General features: G+C 51.0%; 4 protein-coding genes across 4 annotated transcripts; 1 reads left to right on the top strand and 3 right to left on the bottom strand.

Moving 5' to 3' along the window:
- Positions 1-370: 370 nt before the first annotated feature.
- COCVIDRAFT_39572 (hypothetical protein) lies at positions 371-1783 on the bottom strand (the record flags this gene model as incomplete). The annotated part of the gene is made up of 4 exons (XM_014699096.1): positions 371-390; positions 455-1336; positions 1475-1556; positions 1652-1783. 4 exons carry the CDS (start codon positions 1781-1783, stop codon positions 371-373), a joined length of 1116 nt encoding a protein of 371 aa, XP_014554582.1.
- A 322-nt stretch (positions 1784-2105) lies between these two features.
- COCVIDRAFT_28402 (hypothetical protein) lies at positions 2106-3191 on the bottom strand (the record flags this gene model as incomplete). The annotated part of the gene is made up of 2 exons (XM_014699095.1): positions 2106-3079; positions 3134-3191. 2 exons carry the CDS (start codon positions 3189-3191, stop codon positions 2106-2108), a joined length of 1032 nt encoding a protein of 343 aa, XP_014554581.1.
- An 843-nt stretch (positions 3192-4034) lies between these two features.
- On the bottom strand, positions 4035-6567 carry COCVIDRAFT_104653 (hypothetical protein; the record flags this gene model as incomplete). Its single annotated transcript, XM_014699094.1, has 3 exons — positions 4035-5534; positions 5560-6353; positions 6414-6567. The coding sequence occupies 3 exons, from the start codon at positions 6565-6567 to the stop codon at positions 4035-4037; spliced, it is 2448 nt and encodes an 815-aa protein (XP_014554580.1).
- Positions 6568-7553: 986 nt separating this feature from the next.
- On the top strand, positions 7554-15087 carry COCVIDRAFT_104644 (hypothetical protein; the record flags this gene model as incomplete). The annotated part of the gene is made up of 7 exons (XM_014699093.1): positions 7554-7664; positions 7732-8397; positions 8451-9387; positions 9513-11184; positions 11268-14554; positions 14610-14705; positions 14759-15087. The coding sequence occupies 7 exons, from the start codon at positions 7554-7556 to the stop codon at positions 15085-15087; spliced, it is 7098 nt and encodes a 2365-aa protein (XP_014554579.1).
- Between the last annotated feature and the right edge of the window lie 724 nt (positions 15088-15811).

The following is a 15811-nucleotide window of genomic DNA, read 5'->3' as shown; positions in this document are numbered from 1 at the left end:
AACATCGCCACGGAGTTTAATTCAAAAGGGCGTCATATAGAAAGGAAGCAGACAGCCATAAACTTTCTCTGTGCGCATCATTAGCGGATGCCGGCTGACCACGCCTGGGCTGTCTTTCTGGGTCGGAGCGTTTGGTTTTTATTAGACGGATTTGTCTGCAAGAGCACGGCGTTAATTCAGGTCAGGTTGGGACCTTTTTTTCAAAGTATCTCAAATTTCAAGTCATCATTATACTGAAGAGGTTCAATAGTAAGTTAGCTGAAGAGATATAACATTTAACAATATTTCAATTCCTGTGTCCTTGATCTGAGTTTTCAGTCTACTCCAAATCTTGAATGTCCGGTTCTGACATCGTCCTACTTTGCACTAACTAGCCAAGATTCGGCCAGCCTGTTTTCAAGCAAAGTCAGTAAACACCCATTTAGAAGTCGGAAAATCATCAAGGAAGACTTACTCCAAACAGTCCTCTCCCTATTCACTCCCGTAACCCTAACCTTATCCCCAACCCTCCATACCACCTCTTCCTTCTCTTTCTCACCACCACCACCGCCACCAACCCAAAACCCATACCTCCCAAACACCGGACTCCACCTCGCCCCCAGATCCACCCTCCGATCCCCCTGCAACCGCTTCAACACCTCACCCTTAACCCCCGTCCCCGGCCTCCCCGTCGCATAATCAACATTAATACTCTTGCACCTCACACAATTATGCAACAGCGCCACCTCCGTCTCTGCTTCCTTGCCCGAAACCCTGATTGTCGACCAGAAATCCTCATCCCACGCTTCCTTGGCACCAGAGAGCAGAATATTGGGTCGGAATTTGGTGATATCCATTTGCGAAGCGATGCGTGAAGAGACGGAAGATAGGGAGGCGGAGGAGGTGATGAGGTAAGGGGCGCAATCGGTGAAGGTGAGGGATTGGGCGATTTGCGGGGTTGATGGAGAAGAGGAAGGAGAGGAAGAGAGGTTGCTGAAGCGTGGGGAGCGGCGGTTTGAGCCGAGGTAGACGAGCTCGACGGGGAAGTTGAAGCAGGTGCTGAACCAGGTGTTGTAAGACTCGGGCATGCGGTACGCGGTTGTGGGACTGCCGTGGAGGGAGATTTCGAGGGTGGAGAGGGAGGTGGGTGTGGGGGTTAGGGGGATGGTGAGGCTGGATTGGTTGGGGGTGGAGCCGTGGGCTAGGTAGTGGATTGTGAGTGTGGACTCGGTGTTGCTGTTATGGGTTGATAGAGGTGGTGGGGAGATTTCCTGGAGGAATTGCGTCATTTGGGGGTAGGATGCTACGGCCATGTTTTTGTAGCCTGTGGGTGTTTTTTCGAGGAGCATGAAGGTGCCTGGGGTTTTTTTTGGTTAGTCAGGTTGATTGGAGTGGTAATTCATGGAATGTGAAGGGCAGTGAAAGAATAATACTAGGTAATGGTTCTCGAATCTTGGGTATAGTGATGTAGAAAGAAAGAGAGGTGGGTTTTTACGATCGTGTGCAAAGCCATGTGGTGTTGCAATTGCAGAAGCTAGTTTGATTGCTCGTAGCGATTTAATCGGGTATACGTAGATCTAATGAGATTGGTTGTTAGCAAGTGAAAGTCTTTCTTACGCTCAAACTCCGAGATAAGCAACGTGAATTTTCAGAGAGTTTAGAGTGTACACACTTCTGATATCTCCATCTCTGGTAGTGCTGCTACTGCGGCTCGGGACGAACTAGACCGGCCGATGAGATAATAGCACACCAGTATAACTGGTGTGACGTAAAGTGCAGCCAGGAGCCATGTTGGTTGTGTCATTTTCGATATTGTTCTTTTTAATTATTCTAGTAAGCATTGGATTGAGGCAGATGTAAGAATGTGGATGATGCCATACTCTAGACCGAGGTGTAAATAGATGGGGTTCCCCCCACCCCACGTACGTATGTATGTACATAAGCACGCCCTTCCGGGACGCTAGGAAAGGGAAAATGTACTACTTTCCGGCATGTCTTTCCGGCTACATGTCATGTTGCAGTCATGCACATATCTTCACATTTGTCTCAAATTTTTCATTAATGTTAATGTCATCGACGAGATCTTTACAACAGTATTTTTTTTATGATCTTAAAATATCAGACTCCTAAACCCGCTTTCCAAAGACTCTAAATCTCTTCACTCCGCCATCAGGAATAATCACCAGCTTTGCGTGTGTGTACCCCTTGCCTGATACTTCCTTCAACTCAGCCTTGTACACATGTTCTGTATCTGGGCCTGATTTCTGCGGAGCCAGTACTTCCGTCCACCCTGCGTCATCATGACCGGGGTCTTTGTCAAAAGCGCCTGCGAAAACCTGCACCTTTTGTGGGAAGTTGCCTCTGAAATGCGCAGTGTCGACGACAATGTGATCAATCTCACCCTTTGCTCCAAGTCTTACAATCGTCCAATCAACATGCTCACCACGTGTGCGCTTCGTTTCCCAGCCATCGCCCATGTCCTTTCCACGACCAGGAAGCAGCAGGTTGTCTTTTGTACCGAAATGCTGGTCAGAGCAAGATGTTGCAACGCCGCCCATGACTGTTGCAGAGAGCTCAAAGACAGCGTCTGCAGATTGAGGGAAAACGGGAACAGCAACACCGTACAGGCGGAAACGCGCAATTCCTCCATCTGGGTACATGAGCAACCGAACATGAGTGTATGCCTTTTCAGTGATGTTGGGAAGCAGCCATCCATGCCTTTGGCTAGGTCCGCACTCCTGCTTTGACAGTATAGTCTCCCAGCCTGCATAGCTTGGCTTCTTAACCTCCTCTTCATCCTTCTCATCACTGATGAAAGCGCCTTCGACAGCAATTTCTGGAGCGTGGTTGCCGTTGAAATGAGCCGTATCAATCTCGATACCTGCTACTTTTCCGCTGGCAGTACCCAGTCTCAAGACGACCCAGTCTGCAGGCTCTGGGTTGTGGCGGCGCGTCTCCCAACCATCGTACCAGGCTCCGGTATGGACGAAGACACCCGGTTTACGGATTGGTGGAGTTGGTGTTATCAGATTTTCCGCAGCAGCAAAGTATTCATCGCTGAAGGACAGCACCTTTGAACCGAGAGGTGCAGAAATAAGGTCTACACAGTGTCAAAAAAAATACAGGAAGAGCATATATTGCAAACGTATCATACCTGTGTACTTTGACTTGAATGTTGAATCGATTTCCTCAATTGGAATTGAACGGGCCATAGTGTAGACTTTGACAATTTATCAGAAGGTATATGAAAAGATTCAATGCTAGAATTTGGATGAATTGACAAAAAGAACGGAGAATCGACCGCTGTTGGAAAGATGTATGAGACCAACACGGGACTATGGCGGGGTGGTGGGGTAGCTTAGACCCTGTCAAATAACGCTTGCTACCTATCGGAGGCCGCCGACTCTGGATATTCAAGGGCCGATGGCGGAGTCGAGCAGATAGCCGGCATCACTATTTTCAATCGAGTAATAATTTGGTATTAGACCAATCGCCGCCATACCTTCTGTAAATTTTTAGATAATCATAAAATTGGGAAACTAGCACAAAAGCATCTAACCCAGAGTACCGTAGTCTGATGGGTTTCAAGCGCACAAAGGTCATCAGTCGGTTAAACCAGGTCATGCTAGTGAAATATTGACATCTTCGCATTTGCTGTCAACAGCACTAGGCATATTAAGAAGAATCTATCGATCTCTTGATGCTACAATGATATCCAATCGGCCCGGTTCATCTTACATCTCATGCCTTCAACCCAACCAGCCACCAGGCCGCCTTTACGAGCGTCTGTGGAGTATGCAACAACACGGGGAGTGGCTTTTAACCCAACAGACATTCGTTGAAATACGGATGCTTCGCTCATAACTGAGCTAGTCGCGGTTGATATTTTTCTACTGGGAACCGGCTCTTGCCACGGATACGACAGTCGTGGCAGTGGGTGCTAGGCACGACGTGGCTTGAAGGAATTCGGTCTCCAACCAAACCAGGCAGAATGGAAGCAACTAGCCCGTACCGTAATCAGCAAGGATTTGCAACTCTATCAACTTTCTCTATCTTCACCCAAAGCTTGGGTCATTCCATGATGACTCTGAATAGTATGAGCTGCCATTCTTGTTCATGCCGCCACTTAGATCTAGTTTGGCCATGAACTCCGGAGGTACAGTGGGAATATATTTCCGTTCCCTTTCCTTGTTGACGCCGCCAAAGCCGGCGCCGTAGCTGATGAGCATATCTGTCGATGTTGGTAATGAAAACGGTAGCATATACGAAGGATCCAGAAGAAGCTCGTCGGGAAGTTCGTCATGCTCTTCCTCATCAGACATTCGTGAGGGCGCAGGCGAGGGCTCGATCGGTCTCTCGGCAGTCGGTCTGACTGGTGTGGTCGGCGCAGAGTCAGGATTCGGTGATTTCGTCTTTGCAGCTTTTCGATCGGCTGCGGCCTTTTGTAGATGGACAATGTATTTTGATGCGCTTTTTGGGAGACCTTTTTCGCCGACTTCTGGTCTGTAGTATTTTGCGGTATGCAATAGTTGTTGAGGCGACAGACGCGTCAACTGCTGCAATGTTCCTACAAGCGACTCTAGATCCTCGCCAAGTGATGAGAAACATTGCAACCATTGAAGTAGCTGGATCAAAGGCTCAAGGTGCCGCTTGGCAGCATCTGCAGTGTTCTCCCCAGTGGAGGTCATGGAGCCGTTCTCATAGTGCTCTGGCTGCCGGTTGTTTGACCGTGCCCAGTCTTCCAGTGTCGAGACGTTCATGCGTATTTGCATAGCCTTTGTCCGAGCTAGGTATTTTCGATTGGACATTATACGGTTGAAAACTTCGGCAGAAATCCAGTATATCAGCTGCGATAGCACCTGGGCTGTAATGACAGAATGGACGTCGTAAAGATCAAGAACAAACAAAGTAGATGCAAGAAGGGAAGTAATGTTTCTTGGTGAGGGCTGCGCTCGACGCTTCGGAGACGGCGGTCGGAAGCGTTTCTCAAGTGGCTCTACGGGCTTCGCCTTGGGCTTTGAACGAAATATTTTCCACTCGTGCTGGAAATGCACATCTTCAAATCCGGGCATCGGCTCGTGGTCCAGCATCGCCTGGTCAAGATTCTTATCCATTCTCCGCTCTGCATCACGAATGATCAAGATGAAGATTTCATTGATCAGTTCGGCCATTTGGAGTTGGAAGTTGTTGGTGGCCCCCATCAATCCGCCATCTTTTTTGAGATAATGCAAAAGTAAAGTGGCGTTCGACATCCAGAATGCTAGCACGGTCATATCCCACTGATGTTTTTCGACCACGTCATTAATCTTGTTCATGGCAGATACGAGTAATGTTTCGAGGAGTTCGGGGTTGGCATGATAATGTGCATACCGGGCACTGAGGAAGAGTATGTTTGCAGGTACCGGCTTTTGCGACGGGGAGCGTTGCGGTGTCATGTTTGTGATGATGATGTCGAGGATGCGTTCAAGCTCGTTTTCTTGGAAGACAAACATTTGGTCATTGAGGCACCTATCCCATATAAACTCTTGGGCTTCTTCCTCTGGCTCTTCAGGAGACTATATCGGTTAGCGGTGCGTTCACGCTGGGAATTATAGTCCATACCTCTGGCTGCTCGTCCAAGCCAAGATTGCCAATATCCACTTCCAGGTTGAAGGCGCTTTCCATCATCATGCGCCGCTTCATGTCGTTCTCCTGCATCTCCTGCTCAAAGCGATCTTGTGAGAAACCAGAGCTGTAAAAGTCATCTCCAACGCCCACGTTGCCAATGGCATATCCGCTCTCGTGCAGGTATTCGGAAAGTTCCGTGTTGGGCTCGACAAAATCGAATGCGGTCCTCCCGCCCGAAGACTTGACGTCCGTGGATGCCCCGTGTTCTAAGAGGAGTTTGACGATATCCTTGTGTCGGTTCGTCATGGCCCACATGAGGGGTGTCCAGCGATTCCTGTCCTGTATGTCAACAGTAGCGCCTTGGTCGAGTAGGGTTGCAGCGACATCCTCGTGGCCGAAGCAGCTTGCGTAGACTAGTGGCGGTGTGCCCTCGGCGTCGACTCCATTGATATCGATGTATTCCCGTGCTTTGCCGTCGAGTAACCGCTTCACTCTTTCGAGTTCACCGTTGGAGGCAGCCAAGGTGAAGAGGCCTTGCAGGGCTTCCCTCTTCTCCTCGTGTGACAACTTGTCGTCAGCGACCACTTTTGCTTCATCGCCTGCGTTGTCGTTTTTTAGGCGTGCCTGGTGGGCGAGCATCTGTACCAGACGGCTATCGCTGTCCTCGAGCTGCTGCATGTCCTCATCGCCAAAGGTCGGGTCGTCGAGCGAGAGGTTGAAGCTGAGTGGGCGGGCGGGCATGGGGGTGGTGAGGAATTGCGACTGGCCTACGTGGTGTTAGCGGCCCATCTTGTAGCATGGCTCCTGCCGGATGCACCAGCGCCTACCTTGCCATGCATCGTATATCTCAGTCTCCTCGTTCATTATGTGGACGGGTCTCCTGTCATTGAGCGAGGTGGGGAGATCGGGGGGCAGTTGGCGTGGCCTTTGCGGCTCTCCGAGATCGCCTGAAAAGGCATGTGCGTGGTCGGGAGAGTCCATGATGTGACATTGAGTTGGGAGCGAGGCGGAAACGTAAGCAGCGGGCGCTCGTCAAGGGCAGCTATCTCTGGGGGAGATGCATGAGGAGAGCGAGAGTAAATGTCGGGGAGAGTGCTGGCCACTCGGGGCGTAGTGGGGCAAGTGCGGTGCAGCGGTAGGGTGCGGTGCGGGAGCCACGCTGGCGGGAGGAGTGCGGCGAGTCGAGCAGTTCGCAGCCAGGCGGTGTCGAGGGCGTCGGGGTGCCAATGGTGGCGGTGGTGAGGATATGGGGAGGCGGATGTATGTGAGTGGTTGTGCGTATGTATGCGGAACGGGTGCACCGCTTGTAGTCGAGGATGAGGCCGCTACCCGGCTGGTGACGCGCCACGGCGATCTGCTGCACTAGGCCGTATCAAGCTGTCACGTCTAGAGTACCGCGGGGGTGATTACATGTGTGCACCAGCAGTGGCCGCATTCGCTCCAGATGGGCGGCTGATGCTGCTGCTAGACGGCCCATGTTTGGAGGGGCGTCTCAGTGGACATGTGTACTGGCGGCGATGCAGTGGTGGGCAGACAAGGCGTGTATCAGCGGGGGCAGGCAAAGCAAAGGGCCCAAGGCGGTGGTGGCAGGCCAAGCGCATCTCGATTATGACGTCCTCCACACCCCAAGCAGCGAACCAGCGGACGAGGCCAGGCGCAAGGCTGCTGTTGCGGACCGCGCCCATGTGTTGTGGCTGATGGGCCATCAGTAAGCACGCGTTGGAGTCCTGCTCTCCACACAGCACGGCTGCTCGTTCAACGACGATAGAATCCACCGCCCCCCCTCTCTTGCCACCCCGACCCTCGTTCCTAATTGCGCCCTCGCCATGGCAGTCGCACCCCAAGTGACTGCGTGATCCATCCGCCTGCCACCCTGCCACCGCGCCCGCTCCGCCCAAACCCGCTCCTCCATCCCACCAAGAGCATGCCTTAGGCCCGTCGCGGGCCCCAACAACCACACCCACACCATGTCGCCCAGCCAAGCCACCGGCCGGGCAGCGCGCTTTGCCCATATTCTTGCGCGCCTGCAGGAGCTCCCCAACTACGTCTGGGACTCGGAGATTGAGCCTTTCCATTCGGTCAGTGCCCGACCTCCTCCACCACCAACACCTCGCCCGTCGCAGCAAGTGCGCTAATCACGTGCAGTCTTATGACAATTGGCATTTCTTTGGTTACGAGCGGACACCCCCGCGCCAGGAGCGCCCGCTCTCGAGGGGAAGGAGCGACATCACCTCATCCACCACCTCGCACTCACCGGGCGCCACCCGCCCAGCTTTCCACCGCAGCCACCGCAGCTCCGGCTCAGAGGCGAGCGCCTCCACTGTTCAAACACACCATACACAAACCACCGCCAAAGCCCTTGCTCCCGATGGCCGTGCTGTCGTGTGCCGCGTGTCCCAGCACACTCTGCGACTGGAACGCGAATTCCACCTCTCCAAGCTGGTTGTCAAAGAGTCGGATCCTGAGGGCAGACACTTTGTCCGTCCCATAGAATTTGTGCGCCTGCCTGCAAGACATGGAGAAAATCAGCTGGTTGCCAGCATATTCGAAGCTCCAGGCCCAAACTTCCTCAAGGAATTGGTTGATTTTGGGCCAAATTGGTACAACTGTCACAAAAACATCAACGGCAGCAACCCGCCCCAATTAGATGCTCTTCTGTCCAATCATGGTGTACCCCTCCTGACTTTTCTCGATTTCGCCGTTGGATCAGTAGAGTGTCTGGAAATACTGCACCACGGCCATGAGATTGTGCATGGCGAAATCCGTGGTGACGCTTTCCACTTCGCAGAATCAGGCGTGGTCAAAATGATTGTAAGTAGTTTCTAGTGCGTTCGCTGCAAGAAAAACCTGCTGAACTTGAACAGAATTTTGGAAGCGGGGCACGTTCGTTTGAAAATGGCCTGACAAGTGCTGGCTGGAGTGCGTTATCCAAGGAAACCGGGGTTGAGTTAAAGCTGGCTTTCATCTCTCCCGAACAGACGGGCCGCATGCCTGCCGAGCCGGATACCCGAACAGATATCTACAGCCTTGGCATCCTCTTCTACACAATGCTCTGTGGACATACTCCCTTTGACGGAAGCACTGCTCTCGATGTAATGCAAAACGTCATTAGCAAGCGCATCCCTCCTGTCTCTTCCATACGTCTGGACATCCCCGAAGCTCTCTCTGAAGTCATCCAGCGAATGACGCAACGAAGTATTGAAGACAGGTACCACTCTACCTCGGGACTCAAGCACGACCTCGTTCGTATACGCGAGCTGCTCTGCGAAGGCGATGTTGAGAGATTGAAGGCATTCCAGGTTGGCTCAAAGGACATCAGCTGCTTCTTTAATCTTCCACTCAAGTTGATTGGGCGCGAAAAAGAACGAAAGACAATAGTCGATGTGATTGAGCGAGTAGCGAGGCACCGCCGCAACGGTGTCAAAAACCTGCAGAGCATGAGTTCAGGATCGTCTTATTCAGATCAGCGACTGGATCTGCAATTTGATGATCTCATCTCAGAGAGTACCAGTTCGAGAGGTTCCGAAAGCAGGATGAACAGCGTCTCGGCAGACGGGCCTGTTTTCATGGAGGCGGCTCGATCGATACAACAAGGCTCCCAAGACAGCATCACACAATCAGAAACGTCTACAGCTGACGGTAGTATGGAAAATCGACCCCAGCTGCAATTCACCCATAGAGGGCGGTCTAACAATAGCATTGAGAACTCAGCACTCCATTCTCGCTCACATCAATCCAACGATGGTCTGCGGACTTTAGCAAGTACACGGAGACTAAGGCGCAAGGCTCGCTGCGAGGCAAGTGAAATTCTATCATCCTCTTCCTGAACCAGCACTAACCTGTAGCAGGTATGTCGAGGATCAAAATGCTACCCGCCTTTTCAAATCACCAATCAATATGTACTAATATATCATTGTAGGTAATAGCAATTGGCGGAGCCACTGGGCTGGGCAAGTCCCGCTTAGTGCAGAGCATACAGAGCACTGCGCGGAGTACGGGTTACTTTGCAATGGCCAAATTCGACCCCGATAAGAGGGCGCCTTTCGATCCAATCCTCAGACTCATGTCCTCATTTTTCAGACAGATATTTTCAGAAGCGGATGTCACAACCGAATTTCACCAACGATTACGCCACTATCTCAAGAACAGCGGCGTTTGGATGGTCCTGCGGAGTTATCTTGATCTACCCGAGTGGCTCTTAAACACAAACAACGGGCTCAAAACACCCCAGCAAAAGGACATAGATTTTCTCAAGGATCGTCGTGCATCCTCTCCTGCCGTCCATTGTGGAGGTGCTGGGCATACCGCTGAGGCTTGGCTACGAAGTGGAGGCGCCTCCAAATCGTCACGGTTCATGAATGTCTTTATTGACGTTCTGCGGCTTCTTGCAATGCACAAGCTCTGTACTTGGAGTCTGGAAGATGTCCAAAACGCCGATCCAGAAAGCGCGGAGCTCATACACCACATCGTCCAGGCCAAAATACCCCTTGTTTTGATGCTGACTTACACCGATGAAGAGACTTTGCCGCGGGAGCTCGTTCCCCTTCTTCGAAATGCTACAAAGGTCCAGCTGCTACCCTTCACCGAAGTTCAAACTGCCGAGTACGTGGCGGAAACTCTCCATCGAGATCATCAGTACATACTTCCCCTGGTGGCTGTCATTCAGGAAAAGTCTAGAGGGAACCTATTCTACATACGAGAAATACTAGACACATGCTATAGGAAACGATGTGTCTTCTATGAATGGCGAGAGAACAATTGGGTTTTCGACTTAGATAAAGTCTTTGAAGTCTTCGAATCCCCGGACTATGGATCTGCGGTTACGACAGATTTCATTGCCCGACGCCTGACGGATCTGCCCCATGAGAGCAGAAAACTCCTTGCGTGGGCTTCGCTCTTGGGCGGTACATTCTCTTTCGAGCTTCTGAAGAAACTCTTGAAGCGGACAGGCCACGAACCCCCTGGGGCTAGACTGCCGCTCTTCGACAAGAACGAATGTGCCGTCACAGCACTCAATGAAGTACTCAAAGCCTATGTGCTGATGCCTGCGGAACAAGACTCTCGGTTCAGATTCAGTCATGACAGATACCTGGCCGCAGCCTCCAACTCGTTGGACAAAGAGTGGGACACTCAACTGATGCACTTTATTATCGCCAGAATGATCATCTCCGGGAAGGAGTACCTGGACGACCCAGAATTGAGTTCAAAGGCTTTATATATGCAGAGCCGCCACATCTGTCTTGCTGCAGAGTTGATCAAGTCCAAGGAACCAATACGGGCTCCATTTCGTGACATGCTCTATCAGGCAGGAGAGACGGCATGTGAGTCCGGCGCGAGATCAACAGGTATCTACTACTTTGCACACGGCCTCAAGCTGTTGCAAGATGATCCATGGGATGAAAGCAAACCAGATGTTTCATATCAGGAGACTTTGCAACTTTTTGTTCGTTCAGCCGAGTGCTATTGGCACCAGGGCATGTATGACGAAGCCCTTAGTTTGATCGAGACTACATTTCAACATGCGAAAAACCCATGTGACAAGGCCAGCTCGTTCATCCTTCAATCCCGTGTCTTTGCCGTTCGTGGCGATAGTTTGGGGTACGTAATTCCACCTTCCCTCCTTACAGAAACGACTGTCATATCTTTCTTGAGTTGTACGCTAACAATATCACTATCTGCAGAGCACTTCAGGCTTTGAAGAATTGTCTATCTATGCTTGGGTATCCTATACCTCCCACTACGTGGGAAGCCTGTGATGCACAGTTCCAAAAGCTCTACAGTATGCTTCAAACGACTGACAAGAACGAACTGCTTGCGTCCCAATCGCTAACAAACGACCGCGTCCTGATGACCATTGGGCCTGTATTTGTTGAGCTCCTTAGTGCGGCGTTCTGGTCAAACAGCTTACTGTTCTATCAAGCAACACTAATGTTAATCCAAGTGCACCTTGACCGAGGCATCATATCACAGGTAGCGCTTGCGTACGTACACCTTGGCAGCATTGCTGGTGGCCGATTCAACATGGTACAGTTTGCTGTGGACATGGGCGATATAGCAAAGCGGATTTTCCAGATGTTCCCCGAAGATTACTACACCTTAGGCAGAGCCCAGACTCTACAGCCTTTGTTTCTTGGCCACTTGGAAGGGCCACTTGGCGATTTGATTCCTTTTCTGGAGGACGCTTTACAGGCTTCTCTGACTGCGGGCGATCGTATTCTCACGCTCTTGAATGTTGGTGTTCGGGCTTATTTCAAAATCATGGCTTCTCATGACGTCGCTGAATTAGAGGCTTGGATCGAGGAAACACCTCTAGACATGAAAAATTGGGGAAAAGACTTAAGAGGAGGTGTGTTTCTGATAGCCAGCCGCCAATACGCGCGAGCTCTTCAAGGAAAGATTGACACAAACGACGCATCATCGATCTTCTCCGATCACGAACACAATGAAGCAGAGTACATCAGCTTCCTTGAAAAGACAGCGAGCAATCCGAAGCGGCCAAAGTCGATATACCTTGCTATGAAACTTCCAGTATTGGTGCTCTTCGGTTTCAATCCGGAGGCTATTGCTCTTGGTGAGCTATTACTGCCCATGATAAGCAGCATGTGGTGTGAACGGTCAAACTACTCGGTGCGGTATTATTTGTCAGTGGCATATATGGCCGTTCTCAGAGCGGACCCCCAGAACGCTCGCAAAGACGAAATGCTTCGCCATGTCCAAGATACACTGAAGCTGCTCGATGTGTGCTGTACAATTACTGATGCCAACTACCGAGGCTGGAGGCATATTCTCAATGCCCTTGTAGCAGAGAGCAGTCTCGACTATACATCTGCGCTGCAAAATTACGAAGGTGCCATGGATCATAGCGAGACTTACAACTTCACACTAGACGAAGCATTTGCTCTCGAGTTATATTCCGAGTTTCTCATACGGAAAAAAGCTCATAGGGCAGCCCGTCATACGATCAAGGACTGTCTCTCGACATATAGAAGAATGTCAGCATTTGGAAAGGCGAATCACTTCGCGAGCAAGCACAATGCTCTTCTCGGTCGCAGTGCTCCATTTACTGCTCAGGACGTTGGTGTCCAGACTTCGATCACTGAAACAAACAACACAGCCTTCCGGCTCGAACAGAATGACCTGGGGACTGAAACGGCTGTTGATCGGACGCAGAACTGGATTGTCCCAGAGGGCACCCGTCGCCAAGAGTCCGCTCAGGGTCTGCAGAATGGCCTATCGGCTGTTGGTCTCGACATGTTAGATCTTTCCTCTATCCTTGAGTCAAGTCAGGTTCTTTCGAGTGAGCTAGTGGTAGATAAACTCATGGCCAAGATGAGTTCGATTCTCTTGGAATCCACTGGAGGAACACTTTGTGGCATTGTCGTCGAGGACCCACAGATTGAGTGGTCTATCGCATGCGTAGCTACCAACGAGCCCGACAATGACAGTGGGTTCAGTTCGGGTGTTACATCATTCCCTGCCAGTCAGCCTTTGGACACTGTGGACGATGTGGTCGCTAGACAGGTGACACTCTACACGTTGCGCTTTAGGGAGACCGTCTTTGTTCAGAACCTGCTAGAAGACGACCGTTTCTCCAACGTCTCAGACTCGTACCTGCGACGCAACCCCGAAGGTAAAGCAGTTATTTGTATCCCTATCGTACACAGTGACCATCTCTTGGGTTCGATTTATGTCGAAGGTCCGCCAAACTCGTTCACCGAACGAAACACGCAAGTCCTTCGATTGCTGGTCAACCAGATATCCATCTCTCTGGCGAATGCGCTACTCTTCAAGGAGGTTGAGAGGGTTTCTGCAAGTAACGAGGCAATGCTGGAGATGCAGAAACGGGCCTTGGCGCAGGCACGAGCTGCAGAGATTAAAGCGAAAGAGGCCGAAGCAAATGCCATTCGCAACATGAAATTGAAGGAGGAAGCAGCAAAGGCCAAGAGTCTCTTTTTAGCCAATGTTTCGCATGAACTGCGCACACCCCTGAATGGAGTCATTGGCATGTCGGAACTGTTGAAGGCGTCGCCTCTCAACGGAGAGCAATCAGGATATGCAGACTCGATTCGTGTCTGTGCTGATACGCTGCTTTCGATCATCAACGATCTGCTTGACTATTCCAAACTCGAGGCTGGCAAGATGAACGTCATGGAGATGCCGATTTCGCTCAATGAGACCATTGCCGAGGTTGTTCGTGCGCTTGCGTACACAAATGCTGAGCGAGGCCTCAAGACAATTGAACAGCTGGAACTAGATCCGGAAATGCTTGTCATGGGTGACCCTGTCCGGCTTCATCAAATTCTTATGAACCTACTATCCAATAGCTACAAGTTCACGCCAAGAGGGTCGGTCACGGTTCGTGCAGTCGTTGATCAAGAGACCAGCGAGTGGGCAGATGTGACTTGCAGCGTCATTGATACTGGAATCGGCATTCCAGACGAGCAGAAGCAAAAATTGTTCCTTCCCTTCTCGCAGATTGAATCTAGCTCTGCCAGAAGCTATGGCGGCACAGGTCTTGGCCTCAGTATCTGCAAAGCTCTCATAGAGAATGTCATGCATGGAACAGTACGCCTCGATAGCCAGCCAGGCAAAGGAACAACTGTCACTTTCTCGCTACGTTTCAAGAAGGTGCCAAAAGCACGTGCAGGGGATCAGCAGCAGAGGAGCAGAGAACCAGATCCTATGGCCAGGTTTTCTAGCCAGGAGAACAATGGTCACGAACATACTTCAGGTGCTTGCATTGACCTGTCTACTGTTCCAAGACGAGACCTACGGGTCTGTATTGCAGAGGACAATCTGATCAACCAGCGTATCGCCATCAGCTTTGTGCAAAAACTTGGGTTCAAATGCGATGCATATTTGGACGGCTTCAAGACAATAGATGCTCTGGAGCGTGCATCTGAGAATGGACGACCATTCCATCTGGTCCTCATGGATGTGCAAATGCCGCATTGTGATGGTTACGAAGGTATGATGACTCTTTTCTACTGTGCATTCAATTTGCATGTACTAATAACGCGCAGCTACCAAACTCATCCGGAAGCATCCCAATCCTGAGATAAGAAACGTTCTCATCATTGCTATGACGGCTTCAGCCATACAAGGTGACCGTGAAAAGTGTAAGTGCTGCGCTCGGTTAAGTTTGTTCCGGTAGACTAAGAATCTGGTACAGGTATCGCAAGCGGCATGAACAACTACCTGGCAAAGCCTGTGCGCGCGCAGACTCTCAAGGCGCTGCTCGAGTCGTACTTGAACAAGAACAAGGAGTCTGAGGAAATACCGAATTTGGCAATCGAGGCGAAGAAGATGGTCAACGACGCGCTGAAGGAGGCCCAGACACTACCCAACGTCACGAGTGGAAACGAGGATGTCCAGAAGGAGGCGGATGTCCAGAGCGCAGCGATAGAAGCAAAGAAGGCGGACCGGCCATCGGGAGTGCGTATGTCGACTACTCAGCACATACTTCCAAACGGGAAGACGGAGCCTGTTCTACCATCATGATAAAGTTTGTTGTGTTGTGGAGGGGTGCCGCAAGGGGACATGTTGGTCGCACCAGGGTGGTCATGTTCTTTACGAGGTCTGGACGCTGGTTATAGGCTGCATTGCAAGGCGTTTAGTGCACCGAGAAGCCGGGTTCGCAAAAGAGGCGTTCCAAGAGCATCATGGACAGGGCGGTCTAGATGACTTAAGTATTTTCGATATCAATGTGTACATATACGATATATATATAACTTGATACATGTGCATGTTACATGTTTAGCTGGCTATAGGTCATGTGCATGAGGATGAAGGGGGCCAGATTAGGTGCATGTCCTCACCGCATACATGGCACAATTGATGTGTGTGGGCCCGCTAGTACAGGATGATGTACTGCGGTAAGCTGCGGTAGAAGGTAAGTGCTATACTATATAGAGGTATAATCATTAAGAAGAGCGTGGTGTTTTTCCAGCAATGAGTGATGCGACGAAGATTTGATTTACCGTCTCAGCGTGTCCACAGCAAGGGAATAGTTCAGGACGCTCGGGTTTAGGTTTATTACGCACTGTAGGGATTAGCGAGAAGAGGTAAGGTGCACACTAACGTGTCAGCGTATGTTGGTTGTCCATACGCTCCGCCCTCAGCGACTCGCTGCGGTGGCCGAATAGCCGACCAAGGCGGGTTAGCGGCAGGACCAAAGCGCTGCCCGAGCGTGTCGCCGACTCCACCACGGTCGTTTGCAGACCCG

This window comes from Bipolaris victoriae (genome assembly GCF_000527765.1).
Source record: "Bipolaris victoriae FI3 unplaced genomic scaffold scaffold_67, whole genome shotgun sequence".
NCBI lineage: Eukaryota > Fungi > Ascomycota > Dothideomycetes > Pleosporales > Pleosporaceae > Bipolaris > Bipolaris victoriae.
This window is presented reverse-complemented; position numbering and strand designations above follow the sequence as displayed.